Consider the following 18,081-nt stretch of genomic DNA (forward strand, 5'->3'; position numbering starts at 1 on the left):
AGGAGGTGCCGCGCGTCCTGGGCGCGCGTTTCCCGGCCTAGCCCCCGTCCTCGGCGTCTTCCTGGCCTCCTAAACAGCGCCACTTCGACGACATGTTCGGCGTCTGGGTCCGGGTGAGTTCCCGGCGGCCGCTAGACGGCCCGGCGGAAAGAAGCCGGAGACAAGGGGGCGGGCAGGAGACGAGGAGGCGGGCAGGAGCCGGGCGGAGTCCGCCGGGGCCCGGGGACCTGGGCAGGCCGGGGGAGAGGGCCGGGAGCCGGTGTCTGCCCGGGGCGGGCCCGCGAGGGGCGGGGGGCCGGGCGGAGCCGGAGGAGGTCTGGTGCGGGCTGGGGGCTGGCGCCTGGCGTGAGAAGAGGGCCGGGCGGACCTTTCCCAGATCTGCTCCGGGCTGGCGGGCGTGGGGAGTTGAGCAGGCCCGCCTTGCAGGCGAGGTGGCGGGCTGGGGGGCGGATGCGGGAGCCCTGCGGAGCCGCTGGCCGGTGAGTGTCCAGGCCTCATTGCCCTGCTTCCCAAGGTGTTGGTGTGTCCCGAGGCGCCAAGGTAATGGAGTACTCAGAGGTGCTACCGAATTACGTCGTTTGGACCCTACCCGGGCCCTAGCCGGTGGCAGGAGAGCTCTTTTTCCATTTGGGTTTGAGCAGGCGAGTATAAGGCACAAGCTTTATTCAGGGGCCGAAGAATGGGGACGTGGGAACTAAGTTCACAGTTCAACTCCTCGCCCACCTGGCGGGAGGGATTTAATTTTAGAGAGTAAAAACAAAGCGAGGAGGAATGAGGCGAACTATGTGGAGGCACATGCAGTAGCCTACCGGGAAGGGGCAGGGCTTTTTCTGAGGGACTGGGTGCCCTCCCCTTTTTATCCTTTTTTGGTCTTTAATGTCTGGTCTTGGCCTCCGGTAGGTGTGTCATTTAGTATGTTAATGTAATGAAATCAGTGTATAATGAGACTCAGGGTCTGTTGGAGGTCAGATTCATTGCCATCTTGGTCCCAGCTGGTTCCATCTGGGTTTTTCTTTTTTTGTGTGTAGTTTCCTTTCTTATCTCTGCACCCTTTACCTTAAAAATTTATGTTCACTCCTGCTAAAGGTGGGGGGTTGATGGGTTTTGAGCAAGGAAGTCCTGCTAAAGGTGGGGGGGTTGATGGGTTTTGAGCAAATATCTCCAGCAGCTCTGGCAACAAAATCGCCCCTTTCCTTGTTACTGCTCCTCATTCTTGAAGGGGGAAGGTCTGACTTCTGAAGCTGCTTCCTGCTTAACCTGAGCATAGTTTTTCCCTGGATTAGAGGAGCAGAACTGTTCCCTGACTAGCCTAAAATAAGTCTGATTGTGGCCAGGCTGCAGGCCCAGTGGCAAGTACCCTTGTGTTAGTATCATGAGAAGTTTGATGGCTTCAAGCTGTTTACTAACAAAGTTGATAAGGCAGCTAAGGAGGCAAGGCCTGAAGATAAGCAGGAGGATAATAGCAGTTAGTAGGCCAAGAAATGGAAGAAATCAAGTTCAGCTGGGGAGGCTCTGTTTGACCATATTCCAGATGGAGCTGGGCTCTGGACCTCGTGTGTTATATCTATATAACCGTTGAGCTTGTTCATATATCTTTTTTATGTTTACCTCAATCTGGCCAGAGTTACTGACATACATGCAGCAGGTTTTGTTAATAACTGTGCATATGCCTCCTTGCTCAGCCAGGAGATAGTCAAGAGCTAGCCTGTTATCGAGAACAACATGTACTAGTGAGTCCAGAGAAGTACGGAGTCCTTGTAAGGCATTCCCCGGATTTTTAGACAAGTACTCAAGGGCCCACATGAGATTTTTGTAAAGTAATTTCATGGTATGTGACACCCTCCCCCCAGTCTGAGAGCAATCCCTCCTCCTACCAGAATGAGTCCTATTGCCCTTTTATCTCAGGACTAGGTGACGTTATGAATGGTTATGCCTAGGTTCCGAGAACTTAGCTGGCCTAGCGTGCTTTGTCCCAAAAACTGGGCATTATCTGAACACTCATAGGCTAGAGCCCATCTCAGAGAAGGGAAGGAGGAGTTGGGGTTGTTCTGATGGGGCAGTTGGTTTATTCGCAGGCCACCAAGGAACAGATACGCAGGGGGAGCCCATGCCTTACGCACTTCTGAGTTAAACCACCTCTGTAAGTGGATAGCCCAAGAGGGATAGCCCAAGAGGGGGTGCCTTTGCAGTGTGGGGAGAGAGGCCCACCTGCATAGAGGGGGTTACTGGGGGAGTCTTGGCTATTGGCTTTTCCCCTGGCCTTAGGAGGGCCATATACTAAATGCCAGACAACTGGCATTTTTCCTCCCCAATAAATACATCTCCCACCTGGTCCTTGTGTGTATCCATCAAATCAGTCCAGAGGGCACCAATGGGTGAGATTTCTGTAGGAGTCAATCCTGGGGCACTTAAATTGTGGGGTAATGGAAGAAGAATTGATTGGAGTCCAGAGCAGCCCCAGGGTGTTATTGTAAGTGCCTCCCTTTGGTAGGGGCGTTTGATAGGAGCAGCGGCAGCAAGATGGCTCTTCAGAGTGAGTGCTTTGTGTTCATTAGAAATGTTAATGGAAGGGGTGAGATCCAAGCAGGAAAGCAGAGTTAGGGATGGGATATGAACTTCAAGAGGGATAGGTTTAGCAGAACAGTTAGCCAAGGTGAGAGTGAGGTTGTCATTCTTAGGGGTAAAATGTAATACAGTAAGTCCCCTACATATGAATGAATTCAGTTCCGAGAGTGCGTTCGTAAGTACAATTTGTTCGTAAGTCCAACAAAGTTAGCCTAGGTATCCAACTAACACAATCGGCTATATAGTACTGTACTGTAAGAGGTTTATAATACTTTTCACACAACTAATACATAAAAAACAAACACAAAAAATAAAAACATTTTTAATCTTATAGTACCTTGAAAAGTACAGTAGTACAGTACAACAGCTGGCATACAGGGGCTGGCATCGAGTGAACAGGCAAGAAGAGTTACTGAATGGAAGAGGGAGAGGAGGTGGGAGATGGTAGAGCTGAAGGATAATCAGCAATAGGAGATGGAGGGCAAGCTGCCATTTCACTCACGCCCGACGTTGATGGCACAGGTTCTGGTTCCTTGCTGGAACCAGATGCACGTTCACATCTTTGAAAGTTTACAACTTGAAGGTTTGTATGTAGGGGACTTACTGTACCTTTAATCCATAGGTGTCACTTTGAGGGTGGGGGTGGGGATAGATTTTGTCCAAGGACTATAATTCTTGAGAGATTTACTATTGCATTGAATTCCCATTTTGCATGGACAGTTGTAAGAGATAGGACAGAGAGAGTTGAGAAGAATAAACAACAATAGCCATTCATCCTGCTTCCAATATTAATATGCCTATATCCAGAATGGACAGAGGAGATGTTTGCCAGAGGGAGGGTTTTGGCAAAACAGCAGAAGCCAAGTAAGGCAATAGCAATGAAAAGGCCAACTACTGAGCCTATCCATCACATTACTTATTTATTGGTAAGTTTGTCCTTTTGAAAAGTAACTTAAGGTCTTTGACACGTTCACAGGTGTATTGAGTGTGTGGCTCAGTAACTTCTTCCTCAGGCTGTCTTCACTCTGATATGGTTGGCCCATGGAGTAACGCCCTGTAATTTTAAGGCAGATAGAGTAGTCAAGATTACTAGATAAGGTCCTATCCTCTTGGGGTCTAACTGATCTTGTGGATTCCTAGCCATCCAGGTTTTCAAATAAACCCAACCCCGAGGGAACAAAGGATGTAAAATCATGTCAGAAGGGGATGGCAATTCCTGATTCCCGTCAGCGTGTAAACCTTGATTATTTTCCCTGTCTGTACGGCATATTTCAGTCAGTCCATATCCCTAAGGTTGGCCTTGTAGCTGGCTCCTTCAGGAATGGGCCTCCCATACATTATCTCATATGGACCTAATCTGAGCTTTCCTTTAGAGGCTGTTCGCATTCTTAGAAGTGCTCTGGGGAGAAGGGAGATCCAGGGTTGATGAGTCTCTTGACATAATTTGGCAAAATTTCTTTTGAGAGTTTGATTTCTTCTTTCTGCTTTCCCTGAGGATTGTGGTCTCCAAAGCAGAGTGCAAACTCTATTTAATTCCTAGGGCTCTTGAGACTCCTTTAGTAGTTTGAGAAATAAAGGTGGGCTCATTGTCACTTTGAGTGGATTTAGGGAGCCCAAACTGAGGGATCGGTTCCTTGAGCAGGGCCTTAGAGACCTCCAAGGTGGTCTGTGTTGGGGTGGGAAATGCCTCCATCCAGCCGGAGAAGGTGTCAGTCAGACCCAACAAATACCTAAAATTTCCTTGTGCCCAGGGCTTTACTGTAAATTCACTTTGCCAGTTCTGACCTAGATATGTGCATCTATACTAGGTGGGGGTCACTCCCTTGACCTGTGGGGGTGAGTGTTGGGGTTATTCTGGAGGTAGATAGGGCAAGCTTCAACCACCTGTTTCAGGAGTAGTCATGGATTTGATGAGCCATTGATATAGTGTCTCCTGCCCATAATGTGTGCTCTGGTAAGCTTCCCAGACGGCTTGGAGTACAATAGCTGACAGGAAGAGCAGCTGCCCATGATCATTAGCCATCCATCCTAGTTATTCTGGGCTTTTAAAATAGCGCCATCTCAAAGCCTTTTCTCTTTCTTCTGGAGTGGATATGGGAGTGTAGGAGTTAGGGTCTGGGGAGCTGATAGCAGTGCCATTTGAGGTCTGTCCCCACCCTCTGTTGCTTGTTTAGCTGCCATATCTGCCCTGTTATTTCCTTTTATTATTTCTGCTTCTCTCTTTTGATGGTCTTTACAGTGAATAACTGCTATAGGAGTATAGCCTTCAGCATCTGTATAATCCGCCCCGCCCCCTTTTTATTTGTTTATTTCCTGAGGTCAGGATTCCCTTCTCCTTTCAGGTGGCCCCATGGGTGTCATGGCCCCATGGGTGCATAGGATTGAATAGGCATATTTAGAGTCAGTGTTGATATTGACAACTTTCCCTTTTCCCAGTTCTAGTGCTCTGATTAGGGCAATTAATTCAGCCCTTTGAACAGAGCAGCCAGAGGGTAAGGCTTTAGCTTCTACCACTTCAGTGATGGAAACTACAGCATATCCTGCCTTTCATTTTCCATCTTTCATAAAGCTGCTCCCAGCAGTGAACCATTCCAATTCTGCATTCTGTCTAGGGGAGATCTTTAAGTCAGGCTTGCTGCATTAAACCTGTTCCCGAACTTCCTCACAATGATGAGTTAATTTTGGACCTGTCTGAGGTAGCAAGGAGGCAAGGTTAAGGACATTACAGAGCCTCAGAGTCACAGATGGGTTGTCTAGAAGCATGGCTTGGACTTGGAGGGTTTGATGGGTGTTGGCGAGTGGGGGGTGTGGAGTGCGGTGGCTTGAAGTGGGATCTTAGTTCCCCAACTGGGGATTGAACCTGGGTTGCAACAGTGAAAGCTCCAAATCCTAGCCACTAGACCACGAGGGCCATCAGGCCTGAAATGGGACCTCGGTCCTTGTCTTCTTTGAAAAAAGAATTTAGCAGAGATGTAATCAAGACAATATGGTACTGGCACAAAAACAGAAATATAGATCAATGGAACAAGATAGAAAGCCCAGAGATAAACCCACGCACCTATGGTCAACTAGTCTATGACAAAGGGGGCAAGGATATACAATGGAGAAAAAGACAGTCTCTTCAATAAGTGGTGCTGGGAAAACTGGACAGCTACATGTAAAAGAATGAAATTAGAACACTCCCTAACACCATACACAAAAATAAACTCAAAATGGATTAGAGACCAAAATGTAAGACCGGGCACTATAAAACTCTTAGAGGAAAACATAGGAAGAACACTCTTTGACATAAATCACAGCAAGATCTTTTTTGATCCACCTCCTAGAGAAATGGAAATAAAAACATATAAACAAATGGGACCTAATGAAACTTCAAAGCTTTTGCACAGCAAAGGAAACCATAAACAAGACGAAAAGACAACCCCCAGAATGGGAGAACATATTTGCAAATGAATCATCGGACAAAGGATTAATCTCCAAAATATATAAACAGCTCATGCAGCTCAATATTAAAAAAAACAAACAACCCAATCCAAAAATGGGCAGAAGACCTAAATAGACATTTCTCCAAAGAAGACATACAGATGGCCAAGAAGCACATGAAAAGCTGCTCAACATCACTAATTATTAGAGAAATGCAAATCAAAACTACAATGAGGTATCACCTCACACCAGTCAGAATGGGCATCATCAGAAAATCTACAAACAACAAATGCTGGAGAGGGTGTGGAGAAAAGGGAACCCTCTTGCACTGTTGGTGGGAATGTAAATTGATACAGCCACTATGGAGAACAGTATGGAGGTTCCTTAAAGAACTAAAAATAGAATTACCATATGACCCAGCAATCCCACTACTGGGCATATACCCAGAGGAAACCATAATTCAAAAAGACACATGCACCCCAATGTTCATTGCAGCACTATTTACAATAGCCAGGACATGGAAGCAACCTAAATGCCCATCAACAGACGAATGGATAAAGAAGTGGTGGTACATATATACAATGGAATATTACTCAGCCATAAAAAGGAACGAAATTGGGTCATTTGTGGAGACGTGGATGCATCTAGAGACTGTCATACAGAGTGAAGTAAGTCAGAAAGAGAAAAACAAATATCGTATATTAATGCATATATGTGGAACCTAGAAAATGGTACAGATGAATCGGTTTACAGAGCAGAAATTGAGACACAGAAGTAGAGAAGAAATGTATGGACACCAAGGGGGGAAAGCGGCGGGGGGTGGGGGTTGTGGTGTGATGAATTGGGAGATTGGGACTGACATGTATACATTGATGTGTATAAAATGGATGACTAATAAAAAATAAATAAACATTAAAAAATAATTTAAAAAAAGAATTTAGCAGAGAGACAGAAGGTAGTGAAGTGGGTAAAGCATTTATTAGAAGCAGAGTACATGTGAAAAGGACACACGGGTGGGTTCAGAGAGAGAGTCACGCTTTGGGGGTGTCTTAAATTGCTTATATAGCATCAGTTTTATGGGTCTTTGTTTTCCTCTGGCCAGTCATCTTGCTTCGTTCCCATATCTGATCTGACTCAGGCTCTCCCCCATGCGTGCTCACATCTTTTAGCCAAGATGGATTCCAGTGTGAGGGTTTCTGGGAGGTTGGCAGGACATATTATGGGTTAGCATCCCTTCCCTTCCCTGACCCCTGAGGATCATTTCTGCTCATGTGTAGTTTGGGAGGTCTTCTTGACCTCAAGAACGAGAAGTATGTAACCTCCTTATCTTTTTACCCAAGCAGGGCTTAGCACCTCTCTGCTCCTGCCATTGTCTTTATCTTGAAGTGTCTGTCCTCAGGAGACAAATTTCAGCTGCTCAGCCTGGGGCCCATCTATCCCCTGCCTCAGAAGTAGGGGATACCTGCCCCCGCTTTCCTTAATGAGGGCTCGGAGGCAATGGGAGGTCTAGATCAGGGGTCCCTAACCCCCAGACCATGGACCGGAATCGGGCCACACAGCAGGAGGTGAGCGACAGGTGCACGAGCAAAGCTTCATCTGTATTTACAGCCGCTCCCCATCGCTCGCATTACTGCCTGAGCTCCACCTCCTGTCAGATCAGGCGCAGCATTAGATTCTCATAGGAGTGCAAACCCTACTGTGAACTGCGCATGCGAGGGATCTAGGTTGCACGCTCCTTACGAGAATCTAATGCCGGATGATCTGAGGTGGAGCTGAGGCAGTGATGCTAGTGCTGGGGAGCGGCTGCAAATACAGATTATCATTAGCGGAGAGGTTTGACTTCACGGAGACCATAATAATTATTTGCTTGCAGACTCATATCAAAACCCTATCAGTGGGGCTTCCCTGGTGGCGCAGTGGTTGAGAGTCTGCCTGCCAATGCAGGGCACACGGGTTCGAGCCCTGGTCTGGGAAGATCCCACATGCCGCAGAGCAACTGGGCCCTTGAGCCACAATTGCTGAGCCTGCGCGTCTGAAGCCTGTGCTCTGCAACAAGAGAGGCCGTGATAGTGAGAGGCCCACGCACCACGATGAAGAGTGGCCCCCGCTTGCCACAACTAGAGAAAGCCCTCGCACAGAAATGAAGACCCAACGCAGCCATAAATAAATAAACAAATACTTAAAAAAAAAAAAAAACCCTATCAGTGAGTGTCAAGTGACAAGCTGCATCTGGTGGCAGGCTTTAAGTCAGAATGCGACACTTAATTTAGTCTGCACGTGGCCTGCCCATTATTTTATTTACCACTTCTGTCTGCGCCTCTTTCCCACACTGTCTCAGTCACAGTTTTGGTAAGCCCACAAGCTAACAGTAGCCATAATGAGTAAAGAACAAATGTTGCTGGAAAACTTCTTTGAAAAGGGGGAAAGACCCAATAATGAGATAGCACTCTAAGACTGCCAACAAAAAGACAGCTGCATTTAAAAGAAAATACCAAGAGTTCTACTTAAATTACGGGTTCATTGCAGCAGGTGATTCACATTCTCCAAGACCCCTTTGTATAATATGTGGCGACTGGCCATCCAACGAAGCCATGAAACCTCCAAAACTGCTTCACCACATGGAGACCAAGCACCCTGCATGGAAAGACAAGCATTTGGAGTTTTTCAAAAGAAAAAAATGTGAACACAAAGAACAGAAGCAATTATTGAAGGCCACCACTTCATCAAATGTGTCTGCACTGAGACCATCATTCTTAGTGGCTAACAGCATTGATACACCTAAGAAGCCCTTTACTATCGGTGAAGAGTTGATCCTGCCTGCTGCTAAGGACATTTGTTGTGAACTTTTAGTAGAGGCTGCAGTTCAAATGGTGGCACGTGTTCCTCTTTCACTAGCACCATAACTAGATGAATTGATGAAATAGCAGAGGATATTGAGGCACAATTGTTAGAGAGGATTAATGAGTCACCATGTACGTAATCCAGGTTGACAAATCTACCGATGTTGACAGCAAGGCAACAATGCTTGTTTTTGTGCGATATATTTTTCAGGAGGATGTGCATGAGGATATGTTGTGTGCACTTTTGTTGCCAACCAATACCACAGCTGCAGAACTATTCAAGTCTTTGAATGAGTACATATCAGGAAAACTGAATTGGTCATTTTGTGTCGGTATATGCACGGACGGAGCGGCTGCCATGACTGGACGGCTTTCTGGTTTCACTACTCGGGTCAAAGTAGTCACTTCTGAATGTGAGTCTACACACTGTGTCATCCATAGAGAAATGCTGGCTAGCCGAAAAATGTCACCTGAACTTAACAACGTTTTGCAGGATGTGATTAAAATTATCACCCACATTAAAGTACATACCCTTAACTCACATCTGATTGCACAGCTCTGTGAGGAGATGGACGCAGAGCACACACGTATTCTCTCATACACAGAAGTGATACGGCTTTCTAAAGGTAGATCACTGGCCAGAGTTTTTGAGTTAAGAGAGCCACTCCAGAGATTTCTTTTAGAAAAACAGTCACCACCGGCAGCACATTTCAGTGCCACAGAATGGGTCGCAAAACTTGCTTACTTGTGTGACATATTCAACCTGCTCAGTGAACTCAATCTGTCATTTCAGGGGAGAATGACAACTGTGTTCAAGTTGACAGATAAAGTGGCTGCATTCAAAGTCAAACTGGAATTATGGGGGTGACGAGTGAACATTGGGATTTTTGACATGTTTCAAACATTAACAGATATTTTGAAAGAGACTAAGCCAGGGCCTTCTTTCTCCCAGCTGGTGCATGATCACCTATATCAGCTTTCAAAAGAGTTTGAGCATTACTTCCCAACCACAAAAGACCCCTGAACTGGGAAGGAATGGATCCGCAACCCATCTGTAAATAAGCCAGGTGAATCGACTTTGTCCGAGCTAGAAGAGAATCAACTGCTTGAGATCGCAAATGACGGTGCCCTTAAAAGTATGTTTGAGACAACTTCAAATCTCCATACGTTTTGGATGAAAGTCAAGGCGGAATATTCTGAGATTGCCACAAAAGCACTGAAAAGCCTGCCTGCATTTCCAACATCCTGTCTTTGTGAAGCAGGGTTTTCTGCAGTGACAGCAACCAAAACGAGATTACCGAGTAGACTGGACATAAGCAACACGCTGCGGATGGCACTGTCTCCCATCACCCCAGATGGGACCATGTAGTTGCAGGAAAACAGGCTCAGGGCTCCCACTGATTCTGCGTTACGGTGAGTTGTATAATTATTTCATTATATATTACAATGTAATAATAATAGAAATGAAGTGCACAATAAATGTAATGCACTTGAAACATCCTGAAACCATCCCCCCCCCCACCCCACGGTCTGTGGAAAAATTGTCTTCCATGAAACCCGTCCCTGGTACCAAAAAGGTTGGGGACCGCTGGTCTAGATAGTCAGGGGCTGTCCAAAAGTTAAGTTGTTAGCTTCTTTGAGAAGCTGAGAAGTAGTAGCTACAGCCTGTAAGCATAGGTGCCATCCTTTAGGGGTTTGGTCCAATTGTTTAGAAAAATAGATTACAACCTGAGTCAGAGGTCCCAGTTTTTGTGTGAACACCCCCAGGGCAGTTTCTCCTCTCTCGTATATATAGATGGAGGGGACAGCTCAGGTTGGGTAAGGCTAATGCGGGGGCTCTTATGAGGTGGTTTTTCAGTTCCAGGAATGCCCGGTCACAATTGGGGGTCCACTCAAAAGGTTCAGGGTCCTTCCCTTTAATTGTTCATACAAAGGCTTAGCACCTAAGCCAAAGTTGGCGATCTATATACAGCAGAACCCGACCATCCCTAGGAACCCCCAGAGCTGTTTTCTCATACTAGAGGGTGCCATCTGGCAAGCCAATTCCTTCTTCTCCTTAGATAGTGAGTGCCCTATGTGTTGCCGAAATTTCAGCTTTCCTGTGCACCAATGCCGAACAGAAATACAGAGGCAGAGATTTTGGAGGAAGAGAGAGATGGCTTTATTTTTCTGCCAGGAAGAAGGGAAGACACAGTAGGCTAGCACCTCAAGAACTGTGCCCCCCGTGTCTTGGGGAATTGCAGGGGGTCTTATAGGTGGAACTTGCAGTCCAGGATAAGTGATAAGGAACAAAGTGGTGAAGGTCTTGCATTCTTCTTCTTCTTGCAATATTTTAAAACAGTCACTGCTGCTATCAGGCAGCCTGGTAATTGGGTCCATTCATCTCTGGGTTATCGGCCTGCGACCTTCTTTCTGAAATGTAAACAGCTACAAGGGGTGATTTGCTACCAGAGGATGCAGAGAGTAAATGCCAGGTGCAGGGTACAATTCATATGGAATCAGAGAGTAATTAGCTTTGTTTAGCTTTGTGAAGGACAAGTCTAGCTACAAGTGTTTGTTTGTAGTAACAGCTAAAGGATAACCAAGATTGCTTAACTCTTTCAGGCCTGTTTATGCTGTTTCCCCAGCCTGTTCATTGTTGCTTATTTTCCTTGTTTATCAGAAAAATCTCATTTCTATTTTTGCTGTAACATGTGCCCCTTTTCTATTATAAATCCCAAGTATTCTACCCACTGGAGGGAGATCTGGGCTTTTTGCTTTGAAACTTTATATCCTCTCTCAGCCAGATGATATAAGGTGCTAACTGTGTTATGGTCAGAAAGCTCTTTGGTGGAGCTGGCGATTAGAATGTCGTCCACATATTTAAGTATAGTTCGCTGTTCTAACTCAAGATCACTAAGGTCTTTAGCAGAAACCTTTATGAAAAGGGTGGGGCAGTTTTTAAATCCCTGGGGCAGAACCTTCCAGCACAATGATTGTTTTCTAGAGCTGTAGGGATCCTGCCATTCAAATACAAAAATCTATTGAGATTCTGGGGCTAAGGACACACAAAAGAAGGCATCTTTTAAGTCTAACACTGAATTCCAGATCCTCTCAGGGTTTGGGGTAGAGAGTAATGTGTACGGGTTGGGCACCAGGAGTGAATTTCCTCCGTAGCTTCATTTACTGCTTGGAGGTCCTGAACTAGCCGATATTTCCCATTTGGTTTTTTTTACCGGAAGAATAGGAGTGTTGCAAGGGGACTGACAGGATCTAAGAAGCCCTTGTTTGAGTAGCTTTCTATTACAGGCTTAATGCCCACTAGGGCTTCTTTGGTTTAAGGGGTATTGCTTTTTACTTGGGTGATTGTAGTTGGGTCACAGCTTGACTATGACTGGTGGTGCCCTCCTGGCTCTGCCAACAGTATGGGCTCTGTCGTGGGCCCATACTGAGGGGTTAATCCCCTCAAGGTTAATTGGGCCATTATTATTGGCAGAGGGCAGTAGCACTAGGGCTACAGAATGGAAGGTGGTCTTGGGTATTTCAATGATAAGGTTTTTGTCTCTGAGATAAGTTGTAGCTCCCAATTTATATAGTAAGTCTCTTTCTATTAGAGGAATTGGGCATTCCGGGCTATATAAGAAAGAGTGAGATAACATTTTTCCTTCCAAAGCGCACTCAAGGGGCTCTATAAAATTGCACTCCTGTGGCTTCCCTTCCACTCCCATGATCTTACATTTATCTTTGGTCATTTTGCCTTGTCAAGTGTTCAAGACCAAGAAGGTTGCCCCTGTGTCAACTAAAAAGTCAACCTTTTTACCCGCTATGGTCAGGGTCAGCTGAGGCTCCTCAGGGGTAATTTCCAGGGTGCTCTGAGGAGCACCTAGGCCCCTTCAGTTCTCTTCTTTTTTTATGTGTGCAACCAGTGAGGTTGGGCCAGGACACAGTGGTCCACCTAGTTTCCTTCCGAGACATTTGGGGCATTCTCCCTTCCAGTGACCCTCCTCCATGCAGTTTGCACACTGATTGGTTTTAAGCCCTTCTCTCCACGGTGGGCATGGTCTTCGAAACGCAGGGCGACTCATCAATGTCACAGGGTCCCTTGGGGGGCAGTCATTCCTGGGAGGTTTATCTTCCTTTGCATTCGCCTCCAGATCCCGGTTGTTGAACACCCGAAGTGCTGATTCCACCAGCCGGGAAGTGGGCATGGTGGGCCCTCTCCCCAACTTTTGTAATTTTCTCACAATGTCTGGGGCGCTCTGGGACTTAAGAATGGCCTGCCCTTCCAATGGCTTCAGATTATATTTGCATACACTTGGAGACACTCCCTTAGGCACTCAAAGAAGGCTGAGGGATTTTCCTCCGGTCCCTGGATGACTCCCAGTACCCTAGTTCAATTTATGGGTTTCTTCCCCGCTGACTAAGCCCTTAAGAATCAAATCCCTGAAATGTGTGAGGTTCTGCCAACTGTTTTCCTCTTGATGATCCCACCCAGGGTCCGTGTTGGGAATGACTGGGGCTCCAAGCTGTGCCCTGCATAATTTTGATTGGTCTTATCCACTTTCTCCCTTGCATTAGTTATAATCAGTGCCTTTTCTTCCCCAGAGAATAAGATATTTTAGGAGGGTTTGGACATCCACCCAAGTGGGGAAATGAGAGTGGAATATTTCCCAGACTAAATTAAGGACTCCCTCGGGGGTCTTCCTATAAACCCTGGGATTGATCCTTCTAGCTGTATAGATCTGAGAAAGAGAGGGGTACATACATGGTGGTCAGCCCCCACCTCTCCATTGGGGACCTCCCAAAGGGGGAATAGCTTATTGATTCAGAGTTCTGGTACTGAACTCTGTGGGCGTGCATTGGACTAGTTCCCGAGGGAGGAAAACCGAGAGAGAATGAGATTTGAACTAGCCTTGCATTTTTTATGGAGGCCCTTGTTTTGGCTAAGTGCCATAAAACATTGTACATGGGGATCTCATCTCATTTTTTTAAATACTGGCAATAGAGATCCAATTGAAAAATAGTATTATAATTTAGTGAGCCATTAGTTGGCCAACTTTCTCCATCTGCCAGTTTATATTGGGGCTACATGGTGTTGCAAAAGAAAATAAGCTGTCTCTTTGGTAGTGGCCAGTACTCGAAGAATTTCCAGTTGTGGAGAATGCACCCTAGCAGCAATTTCACCAGGACAGAGGCTTGGTTACCCATAGTAGGGAGTCCTTATTTCTGGTCTGTTTCCAGCTTCCCAGTGGCCTCTTCTTAGGGTTGGTAGCAACACCGATCCCACAGGATCTGGCCCACGCCAAGTTGTCTAGGCACTGTAACTGAAATCTGAACCAGCCTTCACAGGGGCTGGAAGGGGAGATGCTGTCTCAGAGGGCCCTAGTTATAAAATCCCCTCTAAGTTAGCAAGTAGACGTTTCCAGGCCTACTGTGGGACTGTAGGAGATACCCAATGTACGTGAGTGCTTTCAGCAAGCAGTCCTCGGAGATAGGGTAAAGGAGGAATGGGAAATAAGTGTTCTCTAATCAGATAAATTGCTCGGAGAGCCTCTCTGGCAGTCAAGGAGACTTGTTCAAAAAGGGCTTGACCCTGCTTGGTTACAGGCAATCTAGCAGGGAGGCCGAATGCCCATTTGGAATGTGTCCAGTTCTCTATACTCTCAGCTACAAGGACCCAAGGACTTTGGATGATTTGGGTGTCCTCTTCTTCCTTCTCTGGCCAGACGGTGATTTTCCGGAAATCTGGCAAAAATAAGATTTTTAAAGGGTTTATGTCTCAGAGGAAGGATTCCTAGGGATCTGTGATTGAGGGTAATGGGGAGAGACCTACCCAACAGAGCCATATACCCTGCCCCGGGATGGCAAGTTAGGGCAAGACGAACCAATACAGAAGATGTGCTCTTGGATTTTTGACTATATCCTAGAGTCAGGAGTGCTGCAGGGGTCAGGGCTGCGAGTGTTTTACAGTGTGCCAACTTACATGGACATTTGCTTCCAGCCGGCAGGATACCTAGTGCTCACCTACCCTGGTCCGTGACCGACTTATCCTTTCACAGGAGTCTTCCAGTGGAGAGCGCCCTAGTGGCCTTTAAGTGCTCGACCTATGCCCACAGTTGTGGCAAGTATTTCCAAGAACATCAGGGCAAACAAGACCACATAGAACAGAGATTGAAGTTTCACCCTTATCAAGAACAGAGACTAGGACTTACGTCACACACACAAAACAAAGATGTTCTTACCATGTGGTGGCCTGGAGGGCTTCCCATCCAGTCCATTCAGGCAACCAATTGTGCAATCTCGCCTCCCTTGTTATCAGAGCATTGGCTCAATTCAGACAACCAACCGTCCAGTACAGTCTTCTTGGCAGAGGTCTGGCTCCAACCAGGTGGCCAGGATCCTTTCCCTTAATTAGCCAACCCCTACAACCACCATTGGCCTTATTGACCGAAGTGGGGTCAGCGCCCCCTGTGTTGGGCATCGCCTGGACACTACACCAATCTGTAGCAAGTATCCTTGGAGACGTGCCGGGGTTGGGGGGGGTCTTAACCTGGGGAGCACCCCACTTGATTCTTGGCTGCTTTTTGATCTCAGGCTTAGTTTAGTAGCCTTCACTGGCCCAGGGATTCAGAATTGGGGCAAACTGCCCAGTTATTTAACTTGCCTTGTTGGCGAGTAAGCCCTGAGTTACCAGACGGAATGGGCCCCCCATTGGACGCCAAAATTTGTTACCGAATTAAGTCGATGGACCCTGCTCCAGCCCTAGCCCAGTAGAGGCTCTCTGCCTTGGTAAGGGAGGGTTTTTTTTCTGTTTGGGTTCAAGTAGGCGAATAACAAAACCCAAGCTGAGATTGACCCAGCACAGTCTTTATTCAGTGGCCAAAGGATGGAGAAGTGGGAACTAAGTTCACAGATCAAATTCTCACCCAGCTGGTGAGAGGGGTTTCACTTTAAAGAGTAAAGACAAAGGGAGGACGAGTGAGGCGAACTATGTGGAGGCACATGCAATAGTCTACGGGGAAGGGGCAGGGCTTTTTCTGAGGGACTGGGGTGCCACCCCCTTTTTATCCTTTTTTGGTCCTTAATGTCAGGTCCTGGCCACCAATAGGTGTGTCATTTAATATGCTAATGTAGTAAGATGAGACTCAGGGTCTGTTGGAGGTCAGATTCATTGCCCTATTGGTCCCAGCTGGTTCCATCTGTTTTTTTTTTTTTTTCTTTTGTGTGTGTGTATAGCTTCCTTTTCTTATCCCTGAACCCTTCAAGTTAAAAATTTATGTTCACTCCTGCTAACGGTGGGCGTTGGTGGGTTTTGAGCAAAGACCTGGAGCAGCTCTGGCAACAGAGGTACTCACCCCACCCCTACCCCTGCCCTAGCCAGACCTGGAAGAGGGGAGTGGAGGAGGCAAGCCCCATCCCTCTTAGCTCAGCAGCTAATCCCCACTCCCTAGCTCTGTCCCTGGGGGTTGGGGCTTTCATTCCAAATTGTGTACTAGAAGCAGCGTCCTCACCCCTTCCACCTCAAGGAGGGGACTGCCAGGGCTTGCACCCTTGGCTGTAGCCGGGATAGAGGCAGATGGGCAGGAAAGGCCTGGTGACATTAGCACTCCTGAGCCATCGGACTGGGAGTTTAAAGCATCCCGCCTTGTCTGATCTGTAGCTGGCCCCTCCCAGCCTCCAGGTCCACCGTAGGCTGAGCCTGCCTTCTAGTTTAGTACCTTTACCTCTGCCTAGTTTCTTTCAGGCACAGTCCGGCTTCATACATGCCTCTGGTGTGGAGCAGGTGCCGCTGTGCCTGAGAGCTGTCTTGCCCAGGGCAGGCAGGACCTGGGGTGCCCTGCTCACATTGTGTTTGGTAGGACACGTCCCTAATCCTCGCCATCACTGTTGTTGGGATCACTGTGCTCCTGTTGGCCCTGAAGAACAAGAACGTAAAGAAGAGACGTCCTATCACCTTAGAGCACCCTGAAGCCAAGTTCCTGCTGCCCTTGATTGAGAAAGAGGTGATGGGTCAGCCCTCCTCCTCTGCTGTCAGGGGCAGGATGGGGGGGTGATGGGAGAGGAAGACAAAGCGGTGGGGAATGTGTCGGCTGGGGAGGCCAGGGCAGTGGGATGGGCATCCCATGGCCTCTAGTTTGCTCCCCACTGCCACTGTCTGTGTATGTGTGCTGGGAGCTCCTTTCCCAGGCATCTGAGCTGCCCAGCAAAGCTTCCAGAAAGCTGACAGAGCCTGCCTCTGTTTTCTGTTTTATTAGCAAATCAGCTACAACACTCGGAGGTTCCGCTTTGGACTGCCCTCGCCGGACCATGCCTTCGGGCTTCCTGTAGGTGAGTGGAGTTTGGTGTCATCAGCAGGACCTGGGCCTTCCGGGCACTCTGCTCCTATCAGAAACTCGGCTGAGGTGTAGAGGTTGCCCTGCTACCTTTCCTGAGCCACATAAGCTCAAAAAGGTAGGGAGATAGGCTTAGGGACAGTCCATTCCCTTTCTCATCGTTCCATTGGGGCTGACACAAAAGCGATATCTTAATGAGCATTGAAAAGAACTGAGTCTAGAGTCAGAAGGTCTAAGATCCCATTGCCAGCTCCTTGCTGGGCAATCTTAAGCAAATCCCTCAACCTCTCTGAGACTCTGTCTATGAAATGGGGTTTCCCAGTCCTGTCTGCTACTTGCATTGTTGTGAGAATTAAGTGACTGATGGATGTGAAAATTCAGAAACTGTAAAGTGCTGTGCACTTAGGACGGATGGGAGGAATTGATGTTCCCCTACTGTCAAGAGAAAGGCCCAGAAGGTTTGGAGAGGCAGGAGGGGGTTGGTGCCCTTCCCCTCCAGTACGTGGAATCTCAGCAGGGGCCTCAGACTCATGCACGAAAGGAGGGAGCCGTTGTGGATATGAGCCCTAGCAGTCCTAGAGTTCCGAGTCGTCCCATTTCTAACCTGTACCACCAGCAGATGGCTGAGTCAGTCTTCGCGCTCTGCTAGGCCCACAGCCTGAAACTCTGTGCTGCTTGCCTTCCTGGTGGAGGTCCTCATCCACAGCCTACTTGGCCTGGGTGCGTGGGACAGAAGCTTGACGTCGCCTCTTCAGGTGATGAAATTACCCACTAGGCAGCCAGCCTGGCCCCTGAGCCTCCTTGCTGCTTCCTCTCTCCCTCTTCATCCGTGAGAGCTGGGTGTCAGCCTGACTTCCAGCCCTCTGCCTGCCTTGTGAGACCAGCCCTATTGGCAAGAAGGCTAAAGAATAAAACCTCTGAGAAACAGAATTTCTTAGAAA

At 47.5% G+C, this 18,081-nt stretch overlaps 1 protein-coding gene across 3 annotated transcripts in view; it reads left to right on the forward strand.

The window, feature by feature from the left end:
• Nucleotides 1-18,081, forward strand: part of CYB5R2 (cytochrome b5 reductase 2) — a 22,325-nt gene continuing 4,244 nt past the window's right edge. For 2 of the 3 annotated variants that reach the window (XM_082341674.1, XM_082341675.1), the window contains exons 1-3: nucleotides 3-113; nucleotides 16,667-16,810; nucleotides 17,063-17,135. In XM_082341674.1, the coding sequence (XP_082197800.1) occupies nucleotides 93-113; nucleotides 16,667-16,810; nucleotides 17,063-17,135 (238 nt within the window). In that variant the 5' untranslated portion in view covers nucleotides 3-92. Of the gene's footprint in view, nucleotides 114-16,666; nucleotides 16,811-17,062; nucleotides 17,136-18,081 lie in introns of all 3 variants that reach the window. The other variant, XM_082341673.1, reaches the window with a different exon arrangement.

The sequence above is a fragment of the Balaenoptera borealis genome (genome assembly GCF_965194805.1).
Source record: "Balaenoptera borealis genome assembly, chromosome: 11".
Classification (NCBI taxonomy): Eukaryota; Metazoa; Chordata; class Mammalia; order Artiodactyla; family Balaenopteridae; genus Balaenoptera; species Balaenoptera borealis.